Source organism: Colius striatus, chromosome 11 (genome assembly GCF_028858725.1).
Source record: "Colius striatus isolate bColStr4 chromosome 11, bColStr4.1.hap1, whole genome shotgun sequence".
In the NCBI taxonomy this organism is placed as follows: Eukaryota; Metazoa; Chordata; class Aves; order Coliiformes; family Coliidae; genus Colius; species Colius striatus.
The window spans coordinates 18,278,070-18,298,768 of record NC_084769.1 but is presented as its reverse complement, the minus strand read 5'-3'; the positions used below and the strand labels follow the sequence as shown (position 1 = coordinate 18,298,768).

The following is a 20,699-nucleotide window of genomic DNA, read 5'->3' as shown; positions in this document are numbered from 1 at the left end:
TTGGGGTAGAGGAGCAAGTGGGGAGAAGGAGGAGCTGAGTGGGTTGCAGAGGTCAGGCTGGCTTTGGCAGAGGGTCACTGGCTGCTGAAGGCTGTGCCTGTCCCTGACCCACCATGCCCCAGCTTGCTCCAGGCTGGGACTGGCTGCAGGGCAGGTCTGGTAGCTTGACAATACCTAGGGCAGCCCCAAACTCCAGCTTGCACAGGAGAGGGTGGCACAGCCCAAAATCCCCCCCCCCACCTGGTCCCTCTGGCCCCTGTGGCTGGGGGTCCCTTGAGCAAGCGATGACTCCTGAGTGGGATCTTGGCCTGGAGCTGGGCGGCAGGGTGCCCTAGACACAGGTGCAGTCCTGAGCCAGGATGTTGGGCACCGTCTCGTACTTGAAGGAGTAGCCGCCGTCAGAGGTGGTGCGGACGCGCAGGGAGCGCATGGTGCCGGGCAGGGCGGCGCAGCACAGCTGCACACCCAGGCGGTGGCTCAGCCCATGGCCCTCCGCGCAGCTCCCGTGGCAGTAGTGGAAAACGAAGCTGCTGGGGTGCACGATCCAATTGTCCCAGCCCAGCTCCTCGAAGGAGATGTTGAGGGAAGCCCGGCGGCAGCTGGCATGGGTGGCCAGGTCCTCAGACGGGCGCTGCAGCAGGCTCAGGGCGGCCGGGGACCAGGGCACAGCAGAGCGACGAGCCCTCTCGTTGCTTTTAGCCCGGGTGGTGGCCACCAAGAAGGGCATCTTGTCCCCATCAGCCAGGCAGGGGCAGCCAGGGCAGCGCACCAGGAGCACAAAGAGTGGCTGTGAGAGCTGGGGCAGCAGTTTTGGGGTGAAGTGGAACACTGTCCAGTCCTCAAGCGTCCGCACCGTCACGGCCGTCACTGGCACGCGGCCCTGCGGCGACAGGGTCAGCACCTCGGGGGCCGAGTAGTTGGGGGCGGCCGAGGGGCCGGTGTAAAACCAGAGCTGGGCAGAGGTCACTGCGCGGCTCAGCGTGTGTGCTGAAGGCTGGAAGAGGTATGTGAAGATCCCTTCTTCCTCCAACAGCTTGTCTGGCTGCGTGGGCTCGCAGGGCACGTCTGCTGGGAGGAAAAAGGTGCTCAGGGTGTGTGCTCAAGCCCAAGGAGGGTCTCAGATGCCAGACGGGAGATGGGATGCTGCGGAGGGGCCCCGCGGTGCTGGCAGGTCACCTCGCTGTCGGCACAGGCTGGGTCAGGGTGCGAGAGAGCTGATGGCTAGTGCCGTGCAGCAGCCACTGCACCATGCCCTGAAGCTGAGCCTCACTGTGTTCCTGGATGGCACTTTACTGCTGCCCCTGTCCCCCAGCATCCTGTCCTGTAGCTGGTCATCCTGCCCTGTCTCATAGCATTCTGCCCTGTCCCTTAGTATACCATCCTCTTTCCCAGCACCCTGCCCCATTCCCTAGCATCTCACCCTACCCCATGCTACCTGTTTCTCAGCCCTCCCCAGCTCTGCATCCCGCCTGGCCCAGCTGTTCCCTGGGCTCTTGGCACCCTCTTGTGCCACTTGCCCCTCCCTGCCTGTCTACTTTGCCTGTCCCTGCCTGCCATACCATTCCACCCCCTGCCTCTCCACCGCACCTCACCCCTGCCAGTGCCCAGTCTGGCAGACCTTCTTCCTCCTCTGCAGATCACCGTAGCACCCCTCCACTCCACTGCATCTGTGTTGCCCCGAGCCCCCACTCTGCTTCATCCCTCTATCTTCCCCATCCCACCAGGATGTTCTCACCTGTGGAAGGGAAGAGGATCACCTGGGAGGTGTCCTCCAGCTCCTCCAGCTCGACTTGGGTTTCAAGGACGTCTCTCCGGTGCACCCTCCTTGCTTCCTTCTGGGGCTCCTCCTGGAGAACTGGAGGGCTCAGATGCTCCAGGACCTGAGCCCGCACTTTGGCAAGGATGAGCTGCCTGTCGGCCCCAGCCCCGGTGCAGCCAGCCAGGGCAGCAGTGGGCAGCATGGCAGGCAGCAGGTGCAGGAGGAGCAGCATGACCATGGGCCGGCGGCTTGGGGGGCTCTGCTGTGGACTTCTGCCTGCCCGCCCAGCCTGTCTGCCCGCTGCACTCTCCCTGGGGCAGGGTGGCATTGAGACCTATCTGACACTGACGCAAACAGTCTGCTCACTGTGAATATTATCTCTGGGCAGCCAGAGTGCTGAGACGTCTGGAATGTGAGGACTGCAAGGACAGTGTGGTCTGGGGGGGGATGGCGCCTGGGCAGGGGGGTGTCATGGTGGGGATGCTGCTGGGGGCAGCAGGTGCAGGGAGCTGGGGAGGCCGGGCTGTGGGTAGGGTGCTGCCAGGAGGGTTTTCCTGGGCTGGTGGAGATAGAGGGGACACCCCAGGTCAGCTTTGCAGCTGCCAGTGCTGGGGGTCCTCCTCCATGGTGCAGGAGCTGCAGATTTGGGCTTCTCAGGGGAGAGTGGGAGGTGGCAAGTGGCACAGCATGGACATTGGAGCTGGGATCTGATGGGATCCAGAGCCCTGGGAAGCCCTGGTGTGGAGGTTCATACTGAGGGTAGTTGGGTCACCCCAGAGTCACAGGGCACCCAGGATGTGAAGCTGGGCATGCTATAGCATCTTTCAGGCAGCCTGGGGGCCGGCAAGGTCCTAGGGAACATGAAGCAGGAGGAGTGGCAAGAGGTCCCCATGCTGTCTGTGGCTGGGAAGAGCTGGCACAGCATCAGGGGACAAGAGGTAAGGCAGAGCCAGAGCAGCTGGAGACCCTTCAGCAGTGCCAAGAGAAGGATCCTGGGGTGTTGTTTGGGCTGGTGGGCTGTGGGCAGCCCTCACACCCCCTCCGCTCCTCCTGCAGCCTCGGTGTCCCATGTAGTGTGGCCATTTCATCCCACCCCATCCCCTGCAGCCTGGCATCTCACACAGCGTCCAACGTAGCACATCCCATCCCGCTGTAGCCTGCTGTCCTGTGCCGTGCCATGCACACCACACTGTGCACCCCGGCAGCCACATTGGCTCCTGTCATGGGGCACAGCCATGCCATGGCACCCTGGATCCCTGGAGCTGGCCGCTGCCTGCCCGCTGCGGGCCGACGGCTCCCGTCGGGCTGCTGTACTATACATAGGTAGGCCAGCCCTGCCCCAGCGAGGCGCTGAATGGAGCAGGCTCAGGCTTATCAGCCCAGCGTGTCATCGGAGGGTATTTTTGGGGACAGCAGCTGCAGGCATTTGTAACGTTTGGTTCCTGCGCACTGACACCCGGGAGCAGAGCTGAGGGAAGTGGCAGGAGCGGGGTGCTGGTGCTGGGAGAGAGGCGGCGGAGCAAGGTGCGTGTGTGGGGCAGGGGAACGGGCTATGGGGCTGCTTGGGGCAGGGTGATCAGGGCAGGGGGTGGTTGAAGGGGGCAACAGGGCAGCCAAGCCACTAGGATTGTGCCTGTCTGCAGGAGCTGCCATGAGGCAGCCCGTGGGTCAAGGGGGTGTGTGCCAGGGAGGTGGCTCAGAATGGATGCACTGTCCTAGGGGCAGAGGTCTGGGAGGAGAAGCTGGTTCTAGTCCCTGCCACCCCTTGGAGACCAGCCCTCACCAACCATTTCCTCTGGCTCATTCAGGGACTGTCTTTGTTTCTCTTCCCCTCTGCCTGAGGGAGGCAGAACTGCCACTGCCCCAGCCCCAGCCATGGTGTGGGCAGAGGCTGGGCTGCACTTTCCCAGGGGAAGCATGGAGCACCCTGCCCCTCTCCTGCCCGTGACTGTGGACATGGTTACTCACAGCACAGGGGATGGAGGCCATGCCACCTGAAAGTGGGACCCTTCCCCCCTGCCCTCCCTCTGTCCCCTGGCGATGATTGTGTCCAGATTTGACTTCCACTACCCCAACAGCTGTGTCCTGCCTGTGGGACCGTGCTCTCGAGAGGGGAACCTGCTCCTGGAAGACCCCCAAAACTGGGGCCTGTGGAGTGACTGCTGGGTGCAAGGGGGGTCCTCTGCCCCTCTGAGCCTGGGAAGAAGGGCCTGCGTCTGGCCGAATGCCCGCGCCCCCCCTCCCCGGCAGCCCCATATCAGCACCTGCCTGTAGAGTCAGCCCAGATGCTGCAGGAATGCAGCTCTGCCACCACCCGATACTGCAGGAATGTCCCGAGGGTGGGAAAGGGGCGGGCTGGGGCCATCCTGCCTTTCTCTTCCCCAGCACCCAGCAAGCAGCTGTCTGCACTCTCTGTCTAGGCAGGGGTGCTCTGTCCCCAGAGCTGAAACCTCCTCTGCAACCCTGGAGCAGGCTGCAGGTGTCCTTTTGTCACCTCTTCTGTTGCTGCTGGGGTGGAAAGTGGGTGATTTGGGATGAGACAGGAGCATATGCAGTGGGTCTGGGGTGCTCAGAGGGAGAGAGAGGCTCCTGCAGCATGGGGGCTGTGCTGAGGGCTTCTCCACAGGCACAGGCCCTCCTGGTGGTGCTCCACACTGGTCCCTTTGCTGAAGCTTGAGCCCCTATCCTGGTTGATTTGTGCATCATCCCCAGGCTGATGATCCCCGCTGCTGCTCTGCCCAGCACCCTAGAGAGGTGGTGATGGAGGGGTTTGAGGGAGCCCCCAGATTCCTCGCTTACCCACGTGCCTTCACGGTGCAAAGTGGCAACGACGCAGTCCTGAGCTGCCAGATCACAGGAGACCCCCGGCCGAGTATCCTCTGGGAGAAGGACAAGACCCCGATCGAGCCCTCAGGCCGCTTCCACGTGGAGGCCAAGGGGGATCTGTACAGCCTTCTGGTATCCTGTGCCACTCCCCAGGACAGCGGGATCTACATCTGCAAGGCCAAGAACAGTGTTGGTGAGACATATGCTGCTGCCACGCTGAAGGTGGAGGCAGGAGAGCACAGAGAGGAGGATAGATGCTCAGGCAGTGAGGCACCTGCCTTCCTTGTTGCCCCCTTGTCCAGGCGGGTGTGCCGGGGGGAGGATGTGGTGTTTACCTGCAGGGTGTCTGGGCAGCCCTGCCCGGTGCTGGAGTGGGAGAAGGATGGGCACAAGCTCTCCGACCTCTTTGAAAGCAGCCACTTCGCAGTGGGTCAGGAGCAGGAGGACTGGCACTTCCTGAAGCTGTTCAGTGCCCGGCCCCCAGACGGAGGGGTGTACGTGTGCCGGGCACGCAGTGGCTCCCAGGAGACTCTGGCCGCTGCCGTGCTCCTGGTTGAACCCCAGGCACCGCAGGGCAGGCTCTTCAGCAGCTCTCCTGCCGATGGCCCTGAGCTGCTGGTGGAGCGGCAACAGCGGCGGCAGCGGCACGCAGCGGGACGGCACATGAGACCAGAGACCTGGGTGCCCAACGGCACGGTGCCGGGCAGGGCACCGGCAGCCAAGGCATTCACCGTGAGCGCGGGGAAGCACGCCAAGTTCCGCTGCTATGTCACTGGCAAGCCAAAGCCAGAGATCATCTGGCAGAAGGATGGCGAGCCCCTCGCCTCAAGCCGCAGGCACCTCATCTATGAAGACCGGGAGGGCTACTTCATCCTCAAGGTGCTGTACTGCAAACCCCAGGACCAGGGGCTGTATGTCTGCACCGCATCCAACACCGCCGGCCAGACCCTCAGCGCTGTGCAGCTCCAGGTGAAAGGTAGGATTGTGCCCAAGCACTGCGGGGACTGCAGGGTGCTGGGCTGTCCAAGGCTTTTCCCCTGGCAGGAATGCATCTGTGTGTGAGCCCTGGGCTCTCTCCTGCCCTGTGCAGCCAGGGTCACCCCAGAGCTGTGGGCTGGGAGCAGGGTATGCTAAGGCTTTCCTGAAGAGCTATGTTTCCCTCCATGCCCCTCCGTCCTTGCAAACAGAGACATGGCATCTCTGGAGGGCTATGGGTGTCCAGCTGCGGATGGGGAGGGGGGACTTGTGCCTTGGTGACAAATTCCCCTGAAAGTGCTGAGTGGTTTTGGCAGGCAGCCCAGCAGGGCAAAGCTCCAAATGTCTGCACTGGTGGCAGCCCTGTCCACCAGAGCTGCCCTGCCAGCTGGTGCATCCCCCACCTGCACCCTGTCGAAACATGTGCCACAGTCTGCTGGTGTGCATGCCCCTGTGGCCCCTGAAACTCCCTGCTGAGACGGTGGGGGCATCACTTGGTCTCCCCAGCCCATGCCCTGCGTCCCCTTGCTCTGAGGGGTGCACTTCCCAGGCCAGTGTCTGTCCCATGCAGGCCAAAGAGGTGAGGGGCAGAGAAGGCAGAGAAGGACCTCTGCAAGTGGGGGATGCCCTGAGCAAAGGGCTGTAGGTGGGTGCCGTGCCCCATGCCCTCAGTGCCCACCTCTCCCGGTGGCAGAGCACCGGCTGCGGTTCCAGGTGCAGCTGGCGGATGTGGAGGTGGCGGAGCGGGAGGACGCTGTTCTGGAGTGCCAGGTGCCGCTGGAGACCATCCCCACTGCCTGGTATTTGGAGGACAGGGAGTTGCAGCCCAGCCACAAGTATGTGATGGAGGAGCGAGGTGTGGTGCGCCGCCTGACCATCCGTGATGCCCGCACTGACGACGACGGCATCTACCTCTGCCAAATGAAGGACAAGGGACGCAGCATCGCTGAGGTCTCTGTCCGAGGTGGGGAGTCAAGTCTTCAGCAACACAGCTTTGCCTTCCTCCTCATCTCCTCCTTGCTAGGCTCCCCCCTGCCCCCATTTGGCCATGGTACCTGCTGCTGTCCCTCCCCAGCCTCCTCCTCTCTCCCACTGCAGGGAGCCCATATCCCCAGCACCTGTCCCCAGCCCTCATGTATCTCTTCCCGTAGGGGTGATCGTGAAGCGGCTGCCCCGGAAGCTGGACGTGATGGAAGGAGAGAATGCAGTTTTCTGCGTGGAGACACGGGAGGCAGTGGAGGGGATATGCTGGAGCCGGGACGGGCTGAAGCTGCGGGAGTCCTCCCACACCGTACTGAAGAGCTTTGGCAGGACACATCTCCTGGTGCTGGTGCATGTCACGCGCCAGGATGCTGGCATCATCTCCTTCACTGTTGGGGAGTCGCAGACGTCCTCCCAGCTCCGGGTCAAGTGTAAGCCCCAGGCTTGGAGGGGCCCCACGTCCTCCATCCTGCCCACTCTTGGGGGGGTTACATGGGGGAAAGATGGGATGGGCATCCACCATACTGGGGTTGTGATGCTGTGATAGCTTTTTGAGGAGGGGAGCTTTTAGCAGGGCTCCTGGGACCCAGCATCACTGGCACTCACAAACCCTTGTAACCAGGACCATGCTACCTGAGAGTAAGGCAATCCTCTCTACTCTGTCCGTCTGAGAGAGGATCCGCAGAGAAGCAGGCTGTGTAGGCCCTCTGCCACCCCACCATGAGCCTCGCTGCCATCCTCAGCAGGCGACATGGGCTGTGGCTTGCAGGTGTGAAGCATGACCCCCCGAGCACGCCGGTGGCAGCCGAGATGAGCGTGGCAGAGAGCAACGTGGCTGTGCTGAGCTGGTGCCCTGCACCCGACGCCCACCTCCGTGCCCCCAGCCGCTACCTGCTGGAGCGTCGGGAGGCGGCGGGGGGCGAGTGGGTGCAGTGCCTGGCCACTGACCTGCCGGGCCGCGTGCGGGTGCTGGGTGACAGTGTGCCCTGCGAGGCTGACTACTGCTTCCGCGTCTGCGCCACCAACAGGCATGGCAGGAGCAGCCCTGTGGAGTTCCCTGGCTCCGTGCATCTTGGTGAGGATGTCGATCTGGGGGTGCCCACCTGGGATGTCAGGCACCATGGCACGGTGCTGGCCAGTGCCACCAGGGCTGAGTCTGGCTGTGTTCCAGTCCCAGCAGCTCGCCTGGAGAAGGGCTTGCAGGATGTGCGGGTGCGGGACGGCGAGGATGCACGGTTCTCCCTGGAGCTGTCGGCTGTGGTGCGCGGCACCTGGTTCCTGGATGGTGTCAGACTGGGTGAGGAAGAGGAGGAGGAGGAGGCAGGCAGGCGGTGCAGTGTGCTGCGTCGCAGGACGGAGCACTCACTGATGATCCGGGGAGCACGGCTGGCTGACAGTGGGGCACAGGTCACCTTCGTGTCTGGTGACGTGCGGGACTCAGCCACACTACATGTGCAAGGTGAGCAGGGCACTCGACCTGGGGTCCTGCTGGGGGAAGAGTCACTTGGGGGCTGCCGTGCTGGAAGGATGCTCCTTACTCCTCTGCAATCTCTCTCAGCCCCGCGGGCCTGCATTGCCCCGGTGCCGGAGGCTGAGCATCTCCAGGAGGTGCTGGCAGGGCTACCCGTGCTGCTGGAGTGCCAGGTGTCTCCCCCGGGTGCCCCCGTCCGCTGGCTGAAGGATGGCGAGGCCGTGCCCCTGGACGACGTTATTGCAGTGCAGGAGGAGGGCTGTGTGCGGCGGCTGCTCCTCCGCTCGGCCGCTCCCTCGGACTCCGGCGTGTACACCTGTGACGCTGGGGATGAGGCCATGAGCTTCGTGGTGACCGTGACCGGTGAGCTGAGGACTGCAAGCAGGAGCCTGGACCCCCTCTCCTGACAATGCCCCCCAACCCTCTTCTTACTCCAATCACGGGGCTGAAAGCTGCCACCAGTTGGATGCCTGTGCTGAGCCCCACATTATCCCTGGCAGAGGCCCCAGTGAGGATCCTCAGCTCCAACGAGGAGGCCCCCCACGCCTACATGGCCGGGCAGCGCGTGGAGCTGTGGTGCCAGCTGTCGCGCACGGCAGCCCCCGTGCGCTGGTACAAGGACGGGGAGGAGGTGGAGGTGGGCGAGAGCCTGGTGCTGGAGCAGGAGGGGCCGCGATGCCGGCTGGTGCTGCCTTGTGCTCGGCCTCAGGACGCGGGGGAGTTCGTCTGCGATGCCGGCGGGGACTCTGTCTTCTACACCGTCACTGTGGAAGGTGGGTGCAATGTGGGTGAGCTGGCAGGGTCACATCTTGGGGTGCTTTCTTTGGTAGTGCAGGGTGCCACAGCATGTGTTGCTGTTGCTTGCTGTTCTGGGGTTTGGGATGCTCATCAGAGATGGTCTTGCCAGGTCCTGACCACAGCAAGTCGGGCATGGGGGGTATTTGCAGTAGCTCTGGTGCATAAAACCACCCAGACTGACTAGCATAGGGACAGCTCACTCTGCTGTTCCAAAACGCCTGTGTGCCTGAGGGCTGGCACTCAGCACACCAACACAGGCTGTCTGCTGGGCATCTCCCATGGCCAGTAAACAAGCCCTCCACTGAGTTCCTAAAAATAGTGGATATGAGTGCCCAGCACCTGGCGTGGGGTCACTCGTGGTTGGACACCGCTCTGATGGATGGTGTTAATTGCTGACCTGAAAATTAATGGTTGCTTGGATACAGATGGTCGGGTGGTGTTTGCTGGGTGGGAGAGGAGACGGCGTCCCACAGCGGCTGCCCCTCTGCATTGCCCATTGCTGGATGGCAAATGGTAATGAAAGCTGAAAGTGAGTGAAAAGCTTTCCCTTGCTGGCCCCAAAACCCACAATCCTGCAACCACGGGAAGGTGGCTGGAGGCAGAGCTAAAGCCCAGTTAAAAGGCTTGGAGACCACAGCAAGGTAAAGCCTCTCCCACCTTAATACATGACAGGGCCTGAGCTGAGGGCAGAGGATGTAGTGAGTGAAGAAGGGATGAGTGATAGATGCTGGAAGAGTTAGTGACTGCTGGAAGGGTGAAGAAGGGAAGGTCCTTTTGTGATAAAAGCAAAATTGCCAGCAGAAAGGATGGACAGTGTGGGCTTTGGGCAGAGACAAGAGGCGTCGGCTGCTCTGCAGGGTTGCGGGGCATGGAGAGCTCGGCTTCCCTCGGGTGGGAGGGGGAAACACCATCTGCTGAAGCTCAGCCTTTCAGCTGAGCAGCTTTGCATCACCTTGGCAGAAGGGTCTTAGTCTGGCTCAATTCAATCAGGATTTGCCCATCACTGTCACCGGCAGGGCTGTGGGTGAGAGCCCGGAGGCTCTTGCCAGCCATTCTCTGGCATGCGTGCCAGGCTGGCGGCTGGGGTGGCACGCTTGGGTTTCCCCGAGGCATCCCAGCTATCCCCCACAGGCCGCCGCGGCACGGAGCCTGCCTGCCTCAGGCCTGGCCGCCCCTGCATACCGCTGGGCTTTCCTGCAGCTGCTGAGTGCTGCAAGAGCAGCATGGCTGGGGCCAGAACAGAGCTACACGCCGAAGCTGGCACGTCACCCCCTCCTCGCTTCTGTGCCCTTCAACATCTCCAGTGACACCTCAGTGACGTGATTGCTTTTAGCAGGCCTGGGCAGTGGCCGGATGTTTGATAGAGGAGTGGGACGGATGCAGGCCCAGCGTGGGGCAGGCAGGATGCTGTGAGCTGGCACTGCTCCCGTGTGCTGTGGGGCTGTGGGGCTGTGCTCTGAGGCTGAGCATCGCGGCTGGAAAACACCGGGGAAGCTGGCAGCCTGGACACCCAGCACAGGGCAGCTGTGGGCTGTGAGAAGGGCAGATCACTGCTCGGCTATCACAGCTGGTGCTGTGCCAACTGTGCCCTGTGCCCAGCACCCATGGCAGTGCCCAGGCCACCCACTGCCGCTGCCACACATGTGGCTGCTGCGTGGCATGGGAGAGCTGGGCACCTGAACTTCTCCTGAGAACTCCTCTGCATTTAGACATCCGACTCAAGTCAGTGGGGACATGTGGGCAGGGGCGTTCATGTGTGACCCATTCATAGTACCCTTGAGCGAGTGCTGTGATCTGACATGGAATCCTGGAGGGATGCAGCCACATGCGTGCACCACAGTGACAGTAAATGCCAAGGCTGAGCTGAGACAGAATCTGCAGCTAGGACCATGTGGTCTCCAAAACGCAGAGATAGGCAGAAGAGTGGGCTCCAACTGGTACAGCAGCCACAAGAGCTGGTGCTGGCATCACAGGCAACAATTAGCAGTGCTGGTGCTTGCTAATGAGGCACTGGCCTCCCTCATCCTCCTTCCACATCCCTCAGCTCCTTCCTAGAGCAGAGCAGGGCAGGTACCCTGGGAGTGAGGGCACAGCAGCAATTCACAGCTGGATGGAAACTGGGTGCTCCTCCTGAGAGCAATGGGTGAGAAGAGGGAGCCTAGCTGCTCATGCTACATGGGATGTGGATGCAGTGGTGTCTTCCAGTCTTAAAGCCAAGGAGCCAGTGAAGCCATCGCTTCATGCAGGGCCATGACTGCCACCATCACTCGCTCCAGTCTTTACATCCTGTGCTGAGCCCTGCATTATGTGCCTGTGTGACCTGACTAGGGGGAACCTGCTTTAGCAAGGGAGTTGGACTGGATTATCTCTAAAGGTCCCTTCCAACCCTGACCATTCTGTGATTCTGTGATTCTGTTATCCCTGGCAGAGGCCCCAGTGAGGATCCTCAGCTCCAACGAGGAGGCCCCCCACGCCTACATGGCCGGGCAGCGTGTGGAGCTGTGGTGCCAGCTGTCACGCATGGCAGCCCCCGTGCGCTGGTACAAGGACGGGGAGGAGGTGGAGGTGGGCGAGAGCCTGGTGCTGGAGCAGGAGGGGCCACGATGCCGGCTGGTGCTGCCTTGTGCTCGGCCTCAGGATGCGGGGGAGTTCGTCTGCGATGCCGGCGGGGACTCTGTCTTCTACACCGTCACTGTGGAAGGTGGGTGCGATGTACAGCTGCAGCCCTCTCCCCCTTCTCCATTTCCCCAGGTCTCTGCTCACTTATCTGTCCCACTGGTGGCTGCAGCATCTCAGCTGCCCTTCGCCTCCTCCTCAGCAGCTCCTCACCCATGCCCCAGGGCTGGTGGAGGATGCAGGCAGGAGCAGGCCAGCTGCTCTGTCTTCTTCCACATCCTTCCATGACACAGGGCACGGCCATGCTGCCTGCCTGGGAACTATGCCACCTCATGTCCCAGCCCTTGTGCTCCCTCACCTTTCAGTTACCAGGGCTGTAGGGCTGTGATGACCCCAGCTGCTGGCCCCAGGACAGGTAGGATGGAGGCCAAATGACATGGGATCTTGTTCCTCTCAGCTCCACCAGTCCACATTGCCCCAGTGCCTGAGGCACAGCAGGTCTGTGAGGTGCTGGCAGGGCTGCCCATGCTGCTGGAGTGCCAGGTGTCCCCCCCGGGTGCCCCTGTCCGCTGGCTGAAGGATGGCGAGGCTGTGGTCCCGACTGAGGTCCTGGCCATCTGCTCTGAGGGGTGCTCGCAGAGGCTGCGCATCACTGCAGCCACACCAGCTGACTCGGGGGCGTACACCTGCGATGCCGGAGATGATGCCATCAGCTTCGTGGTGACTGTGACCGGTGAGCTGCCTGAGGGGTTCCTGTCCTCATGTGGGGCTCACATAGCACCATGGCTGAGCCTCAGCATGTGTCCTCCGGCAGAGGCCTCGGTGAGGATCCTCAGCTCCAACAAGGAGGCCCCCCACACCTACATGGCTGGGCAGCGTGTGGAGCTGTGGTGCCAGCTGTCCCACACGGCAGCCCCTGTGCGCTGGTACAAGGACGGGGAGGAGGTGGAGGTGGGCGAGAGCCTGGTGCTGGAGCAGGAGGGTCCACGGTGCCGACTGGTGCTGCCCTGCGCCCAGCCTCAGGATGCGGGGGAGTTCATCTGCAATGCTGGGGATGCGTCTGTCTCCTACCACATCTCAGTGTCAGGTTGGTGGCACAGCAAGGGTGTCTTGGGGAAAAGGGCAGTGCTGCTTCGGCTCTGTGCCATGCCATCCCCAGCCCTGCTCCCTGTCTTCACTATGGCAGGGGAGGGGGTGCGGCTGCAGCACCCAGGGGCTGTGGGTGCCCCCCTCCAGACACTCTGAACTGGCACTGTCTGCCCTCACCCCTGACTTCAAGCAGCTCAGGTGAGAGGCTCTAGCATCTGTGCAGCCCCATGGGGACAGGGATGCAGGTGACAGTAAGTAGGGATGGCAGAGCCAGGAGTGGTGCAGACAGTAGATCTCACTCCCTTCCTCCACCTCCCCAGCAGAGCCGCCAGTGAGGATCCTGCAGCCTGTGCAGCGCTCACTGGAGCTGCGGGTGCAGGCGCCGGGGAGCTTGGAGCTGCGGTGTGAGCTCTCTGTGCAGGATGCTCCCGTGCACTGGTTCAAGGATGGGCTGGAGGTGGATGAGACCAATAACTTACTGCTGCTGGCGGAGGGGGCTTGGCGCTGCCTCCTCATCCCCAGCAGCAGTGCGGAGGACACAGGCGAGTACATCTGTGAGAGCAAGGATGAGGCCGTCTCCTTCGACGTCAAGGTGTCAGGTCAGTGGGCACGTCTGGCCATGGAGTCTTTCCCCATGTGAGGCCTTTCTGTAGAGTCTTTCCTGGTTGAGGGGGATCACCTCGTCTGTAGTGAGGGAGCTGATTGGTGCCCACTCCCTAGGTGCTGGGCCACTCAGCACGGGTCCTCAGCTGGGGCTGGCAGCAGAGGTGTCCCCAGGGCCATGCTGTCCCGATGCTGCTTTGCATCATGGCTATACTATCCTTTCAGAGCCACCAGTGAGGATCCTGCAGCCCCACAGACCTGTCCCTGTCGTGACGGTGTCCCCGGGTGAGACAGTGACACTGGAGTGTGAGCTGTCCCGTGCAGATGCACCCGTGCACTGGGCCAAGGAGGGCGTCAGGCTGGAGGCTGGGGGAAGTCTGGTCCTGGAGGAGGAGGGCGCCCACCGCCGCCTGCTCATCCCCGCGGCACGAGCCGAGCACGCAGGGAAATACGTCTGCGATGCTGCCAATGACACAGTGACCTTCACCGTTCATGTGTCAGGTGAGCGAAGGGCTGGGGAGAGCCTGGTGGAGGGGTCTTGGGTACAGGGACCCTGGAGACCCCAGCTCTGTTGGCGTTGGGTGCTGCAGACCCTCTGGTCAGGATCCTGGAGAGGGACGTCCTGCCGACTCATCGGCGCTGCCGGGCCATGGAGGACCTGGTGCTGGAGGTGCACCTCTCACATGCTCTGGGGGAGGCAAAGTGGTACAAGGATGGGGAGAAGCTGCAGGACACAGGGCACGTGCGACTGGAGGAGGACGGGGCACGGCGCTCCCTCATCATCCTGGGTGCCACAGACAGGGATGCAGGGGAGTATCTCTGTGACACTGGCAATGACAGCATCGTCTTCTTCATCACTGTGGAGGGTGAGTGCAAGGTCCCAGGGGGAATGGCCAGCAGGGCAAGGACTGAGGCAGGTCCCTGGTTGGAGGCAGGTCTCTGGTTGTAGCCAGGCTGGTGTGAGATTGGGCTAAATGGCAGCAAGCATGGGAATGTTGGTGGGGTGGACACAGTGAGGGGGCTGCACCCACTCAGGGACTCTGTGGAAGTCCCTGCGCTGCCCAGCTGCAGCCAGAGGAGGTCCAGACAGCATCTGGCTGTTGCAGCACATGGCACAGGCTGCTGCTCCTGTGGTGACAGCTTGTGTCTCCAGTCCCAGAGCCACCAGTGACCATCGTGGGCAGCGTGGGTGCCACGGAGCAGCGCTGCTTGGTGGCTGGGGAGAACCTGGTGATGGCGTGTGAGCTCTCCCGGCCCGATGCCACCGTGCGCTGGCTTCGGGATGGGCAGGAGCTGCAGCCGTGTGAGCGGGTGCAGGTCGAGGCCCACGGGGTACTGCGGCAGCTCACCATCCATGGAGCACAGCCCAGTGACTCGGGGTGCTATGTCTGTGAAGCTGCCAGCGACCGTGCCGTGACGAACGTGGAAGTGTCGGGTGAGCAGGCAGGAGCTCAGCACCCTGGGGACCCCCAGCTTGGTGGGATGGAACTACAGCCCAAGTGAGGAGAGGGGATGCCACTGTGACCCCTCTGATGGCAGAGGCCAGGGCAACAGTGTGGCGGGGGGGGCAGGAGCCCTGTCTCTGACCCCACAGGAGCTGTTGGTCAGAAAGGAACATGTCAGGGTTGTGGCGAGACATGGGACTGGTTAAATTTAGCCTTGGCCGGCTCCTAGGCGCCGCTGCTCCTGCTTCAGCTGCCAAGGACTGAGCTCAGCCCTGACCCTTATCAGCTGAAGATGGAAGGCTGGGCAGAGTGGGAAAGGGCTTGGCACAGACAGATGTCCCAGCTCCCCAAGGCATTTGGGATGGGGAACACACCAGAATTAATGGTCCCAACCCAGCAGCTGAGCTGCCTGCGCAGCAAGGGATGCAGGAGCAACGGGCTCTGCCACTGTTCTTGCCTAGGGCCCCTTCCCTGAGAGGAGCCTGAGCTGCCAGACCCTACAGCTGCACACTTGCCCCACCAGGACCCGTGTCTGCTCTCACCATGACAGCCAGCCAGCCCCACAGTAACCCCAGCCACTCAAAGCATCCTGCAGCTGGATGTGCTATGACCCTATAGCCCCCTTGCCCCATGGTGACTCCCTGTGGGCATGGCCACCTAGTCTCATCCCTGTGCTGCCCTGTACTGCAGGGACAGCCCTAAGCCCTGCCTTGTCCCCATGCCCCACAGCCCAGCCCGTGCGCATTGTCAACAAGGAGGAGGCACAGAGCCCACTGGAGGTGCTGGAGGGGGACAGCGTGACGCTGGTGGCCCGTTTGTCCCCGGAGACAGCGGCGGTGCAGTGGCAGAAGGATGGGCAGACACTGTGCTCGGGCGGGCGGCTGCTGGTGTGCAGTGAGGGCCCCGCACGCAGCCTCACCATCAGACAAGCTGAGATGGGCGACTGCGGCATCTTCCTCTGCGACGCCGGTGACGACGAGGTGCACTTCACGCTGCACGTGAAAGGTGAGCTGCCCAGAGGCATCCCTCACTCATGCCAGGGGCAGGAGCGGTCCCCTGCCTTGCACTGGGATGCTTTGTGCCCCCATCCCTCGCTGGGGACGTGGCTGAGCCCAGTGCTCCCCCGGCGCAGAGGCACCTGTGCTGTTCGTGAACAAACGGGAGGAGCGGGAGAAGCTGCTGGTGCTGGAGGGCGGCAGCGCCGTGCTCTCCGCCATCACCTCCTCGGAGCGAGCTGATGTCACCTGGCTGGGCCCACGGCAGGCAGTGGTGGCCAGTGAGCACTGCGAGCTGCGGCGGGATGGCCGCGTGCACAGCCTCGTCCTCTGCAATGTGGCCAAGGAGGACGCCGGCGTCTACACCTGCCTGTCCCCCCACGACCAGATGCAGTTTGACGTGAGCGTCCGAGGTGGGCAGCGGGAAGGCAGCGAGGCTGCTCAGGGAACCCCCCTGCAGCGGCAGCGGTTGCCGACACAGGGGGGTTTGGCTGTGCAGAGCTGCAGGTGAAGTTCCTGCGTGGGCTGTCAGACGTGCGTGTGCGGCAGGGAGAGCGGGCTGTGCTGTGGTGCGAGCTCTGCAAAGCACGGGGAGACGTGGTGTGGCGGAAGGACGGACGGGCACTGGCCCCCGGGCCCCGCTGGCAGATGATAGCAGAGGGGCGAGAACGCTCGCTGGTGCTGAGCAGTGTGGAGCCTCAGGATGCTGGCGAGTACTGTTGCGAGTCCAACGATGACCAGACGCTGGCAACACTGACAGTGCAGGGTGAGCTGTGCCTGAGGCTTGGCAACTGCCCTGGGGACCCCTGTGCCGTGAAGGCGGTGGGGAAGCTGAGCACAGTGGAGGCAGGGGAGTCCTCAGTGGCTCTGTGGGATGGGAGACCCTGGTGCCTTGCCCCAAAGCTGCGACTGTAGTCCCCAGGGTGGTGGAGATCATCACGGAGCTACAGAGCCTGACGGTGCTGGAGGGAGAGGATGCCACCTTCAAGTGCCTGGTGTCCCCTGAGGACGTGGCTGTGACCTGGCAGCTGAACGGCCAGCCTGTGGTCCCTGATGAGCAGCTGCTGGTGACAAGGAGCGGGCTGTGCCACAGCCTCACTCTGCGGCAGTGCCAGCCAGGCGATGCGGGCACCGTGACAGCCAACGCTGAGGGGCTGGTGAGCACAGCCCGGCTGAGTGTGCAAGGTGAGGGAAAAGGAGGTTGCTGGGACGTGGGTTGGGGCACAGCCCTGGGGCCAGACACTGACTCGGCACATGGGCGGTGCAGAGGCGCAGGTGCTGTTCGTGCGGAGGCTGCGGGACGTGGTGGCGGAGGAGCAGGGGGACGTGTGCCTGGAGGTGGAGGTGAGCCACGAGGCCGCGGAGGTGCAGTGGCTGAAGCAGGGCATCCTCCTCCAGCCGAGCAGCAAGTACCAGCTGCAGGAGTCAGGGTGCCGGCGCACCCTCACCATCCACTGCCTCGGCCCTGCTGACCGTGGCACCTACCGCTGTGAGAGCCTGCATGACCGCACGCAGGCCAAGCTCTGCGTGGAGCGTGAGTACTGTGCTGGGGACAGGGACGGGGATGCATGCGGATGGAGATCAGGAGGGTACCCGCCTGCTGCAACGGCACTGCGGGTTGTAGGAGAGGCTGCGGGCAGAGTTCGTACTTGGCTGGAAGGGGTGGTGGAGTGGAGATGGGGGTGTAAGCGTCAGGAATGGGCAGAGGGGGAGCCTGGTAAAAAGGGATGGATTTAGGGAATCAGTCCAGCAAGCACAGACTGGGGAGATGGGGGGCTCAGAGGTGGAGCAGGCACTCACTTGTGGACACGGCTCCCTTGCAGCACAGAAGGTGTCTATCCGTATGCCGCTGGCAGATGTGGAGACCTTTGAGAAGGAGACGGCCACCTTCCATCTGGAACTGTCTCACCCTGGTGTGCCCGGGGTCTGGACAAGGGACGGCATCCGAGTGAAGCCAAGTGGCACGTGCCGGATCAGTTCCGCAGGCTGCGGGCACAGTCTGACGCTGGAGGGGCTGGCGCTGGAGGACTCAGGCACCGTCACCTTCACCACTGACACCCTGCGCTGCAGCGCCCGCCTGCTCGTGCGGGGTACAGTCACAGGGGTGGGCTTGGGGGGGGCCTGGGGCTGTTTTAGCCTAGAAAAGAGAAGACTGAGGGGAGACATCATTAGCGCTTATAAATACCTAAAGGGTGGACGTCAGGAAGATATGGATGACACTGTCTCTAGTGACAGGACTAGGGGTAATTGGCATAAGCTAGAACACAAAAAGTTCCACTTAAACACAAGGAAAAACTTTCCGGTGCCTTGTCACAGGCTGCCCAGGGAGGGTGTGGAGTCTCCTACTCTGGAGGTTTCCAAACCCATCTGGACACGTTCCTGAGTGACCTGATGGAGGTGAACCTGCTTTAGCAGGGCGTTGTGCTGGATGATCTCTAGAGGTCCCTTCCAACCCCAACCATTGTGTGATTCTATGACTCCCCAGCCAGGACCTGGGTCCGAACCCAGCTGGGATACTCGTGATGAGTGTTTGCCCGTGGTGGTGCACTGGGAAGTGCCACCCTCAATCCACCACGCTGAGATGCCCCAGGCACAGCTTCCCATCCCCATACCCCCAAGCCTGTCTCTTTTCTGCACCAAACCTTCCTGTGCTATGTCTTCTCTCAGAGCCTCCAGTCACTATGGTGAGGGTCCCACGGGACCTGGGAGTCCTGGAAACGGGAGTTGCCAGCTTTGAGTGCGAACTGTCTCGCCCGAGCGCAGAAGTGAAGTGGTTCAAGGTGAGGGTTCACCTCAATCCCTTCCAGCAGTGCTCGGCCATGCTCTCCTCCCCGCTTTGCCATCACCAACCCTACGGCCACTGCCCTCTTTGCCAGGGCTGCAGGCAGGTGAGTGGGAGGCAAAGCAGTGGGGAGCTGCCTGCTTGCACCTCTGAATGCTCCCTCATGGGCAGGATGGACAGGAGCTGCGGCCGGGGCCCAGCTGTCGCATCTACTCTGTGGGCCGGCGCCGCGTCCTGCAGCTGAGCCACTGCGAGCTGGCCGATGCCGGCACCTACACCTGTGATGCGGGGGACTGTCAGGCCTCTGCCACACTGCACGTCCAGGGTACAGACACCCCGCACCCCCAAACCCCACGCCGCCCACTGCTCCTTGTCCCCAGCCGCCCTGGCACCCTGTCCCTCGCCCGCAGAGCGCCAGGTCCGCATGGTGCAGGACCTGCAGGATGCCCAGGTGCGGGAGGGGGACAACGCCATCTTCACCTGCGAGGCGTCGCACGGGGACTTGAAGGGCGAGTGGTTCCGCGAGGGGGAGAAAATCAAGGTCTCCAGCACGGTTAAGATTCGTCAAGAAGGTGGGGGTACAGGTGGACCCATGGCTGGTTTGGGGCTGGGAGGGGATGAATTCAAGCAAAGGGAGTTTATGTGGACTAAGCAGGGGGGGTGTCCACCCCCACCACTTGAGCCAGCTTCTCCCTCCCCAGGGACCCGGCATTTCCTGCTGCTGTGTGGCGTGTGCCCCGAGGATGCGGGACTCATCCGCTTCATGGCTGGGAAGGCCGTCTCAGAGGCCAGCCTGCGGGTGGAAGGTACCGGCATTGGGCACAAGGGCTGCAGGGCTCTGGCACCAGGGGGAGCTGCACTGGGGCCAGCGTGGGGGCCCCTCCAGGAGCCTGCTCACCACACGGTGCTGGCGGCTCCTACCAGCTCTACCCATCCGGATCGTGAAACCGCTGCGGGACAAGACGGTGCTGGCGCGGCACAAGGCGACGCTGGAGTGCACCGTGTCCCATGCCCGGGGCCGCGTGCGCTGGCTCCGCGGGGACACCGAGATCTTCGCTGGTGACAAGTACGAGATCTGCAATCTGGACTGCTACCGCACGCTCATCATCCACCGCGTGGGCCCCGAGGACGAGGACTCCTACACCTGCGATGCCTTCGATGACCGCTCCACGGCCCGGCTCCTCGTGGAGGGTGAGGGGGCACCCGCAGCGACACGGAGGCCCTGTCCCTGTGCCCCACTGCTTACAAGGGTCTGAGCACTGGGGAGTGTGGGGAGAGCAGGCTTGATATGGGACCAGGGGTGCTGCATCTCTCCCTGACTCCCCTTGTCCCCTCAGGGAGCTAGAAGCCAGGATGCGGCGCTGGCACTTGGTGTCCGCACACAGACAGGTGGATGCTGCTGCTGGGAGATGGGGTCATGTGTCCCCCCAGGATGTGCAGATGCACAGACCATCCCCATCCTGCATCGGCCTCAAGGCTCTACATTAAACAGGACTTCTTCCTGACATGGCTTCTTCCACCCCAGTGAGCTGGAGTCCAGATTGGAGAACGGGTAGTGGCACCACTCTGCATGTCCCCCAGCACCCCCAGGGACCCAGCCCTTGAGGCGTCCCCTCACCCCTGTCCCCAGCACATCCCCCAGCCCCACACACTGGACTCTGAAAGGCTCTTTACTGTGTGGCCGTGGCCTCAGCAGTGTTTGGCACATTTACAAAAGAGACTGAAAAGGGGGATGGTGGCGCGGCGCTGCAGGGTCGGGGGCACCTGGCAGAAACATGCAGTTCCCGGGGCAGCGGGGCCAGCCAGTTTGGGCTGGTAGGGGCTCCCAAAGCAGGAGGGCACCACAGTCCAGTCTCGCCACCATTTGCTTGGGCGTGGGAAAGTCCTGGCTCACTCCATAATAAATTAATACAAATCACAGCAAGAGAAATATATACAAGGCGGGAGCCTCTGCCCGCATCGGTGCTCTGGGCAGGGGCTCCTGCCCTGCCCTGCCCCGGCCTGAGGCTCAGCACAACCCCAGGGCCCCTCCGGCCACTATAAAATCCAGTCGCCGGCAAAACAGCGACGGCCTCTGACGCTGCAGGGGTCCCGCGTCCCTGAGGCGGCCCAGCCTCTGCCCAAAGGCTGGATCCAGTGTCTTATCTCCCATCAAAACATTTTGGGAGGCTGCACACAGCACACCCCAGCAGCACAGCTCCTCCAAAACAGGCACCACTTGCCAGCATCACCTTGGGAACTACCTGGCCCTGGCAACCTCTGCCCCAGGACCACCCTGGTCCAGCTCAGGAAGGAAGGGGGAGGCAAGTTGCTCTGGGGGGCAGGGAGGGTGACTAGGCCAGAGGAACCTTCTGAGGTT

At 62.7% G+C, this 20,699-nt stretch overlaps 2 protein-coding genes across 2 annotated transcripts; one reads left to right on the top strand and one right to left on the bottom strand.

Moving 5' to 3' along the window:
* Positions 1-331: 331 nt before the first annotated feature.
* INHA (inhibin subunit alpha) lies at positions 332-1,991 on the bottom strand. The gene is made up of 2 exons (XM_062005170.1): positions 1,736-1,991; positions 332-1,065 (listed from the first exon to the last, which is right to left on the bottom strand). Exons 1-2 carry the CDS (start codon positions 1,989-1,991, stop codon positions 332-334), a joined length of 990 nt encoding a protein of 329 aa, XP_061861154.1.
* Positions 1,992-2,619: 628 nt separating this feature from the next.
* Positions 2,620-20,065, top strand: OBSL1 (obscurin like cytoskeletal adaptor 1). The gene is made up of 23 exons (XM_062005168.1): positions 2,620-2,697; positions 4,472-5,561; positions 6,255-6,524; positions 6,712-6,972; positions 7,311-7,616; positions 7,713-8,000; positions 8,100-8,375; positions 8,513-8,785; positions 11,239-11,511; positions 11,884-12,159; positions 12,241-12,513; positions 12,839-13,114; positions 13,344-13,619; positions 13,709-13,984; positions 16,474-16,743; positions 16,826-17,092; positions 17,382-17,648; positions 18,226-18,338; positions 18,512-18,665; positions 18,751-18,912; positions 19,042-19,146; positions 19,265-19,531; positions 19,678-20,065. Exons 1-23 carry the CDS (start codon positions 2,620-2,622, stop codon positions 19,683-19,685), a joined length of 6,105 nt encoding a protein of 2,034 aa, XP_061861152.1. The 3' UTR covers positions 19,686-20,065.
* The last annotated feature ends 634 nt before the right edge of the window (positions 20,066-20,699 follow it).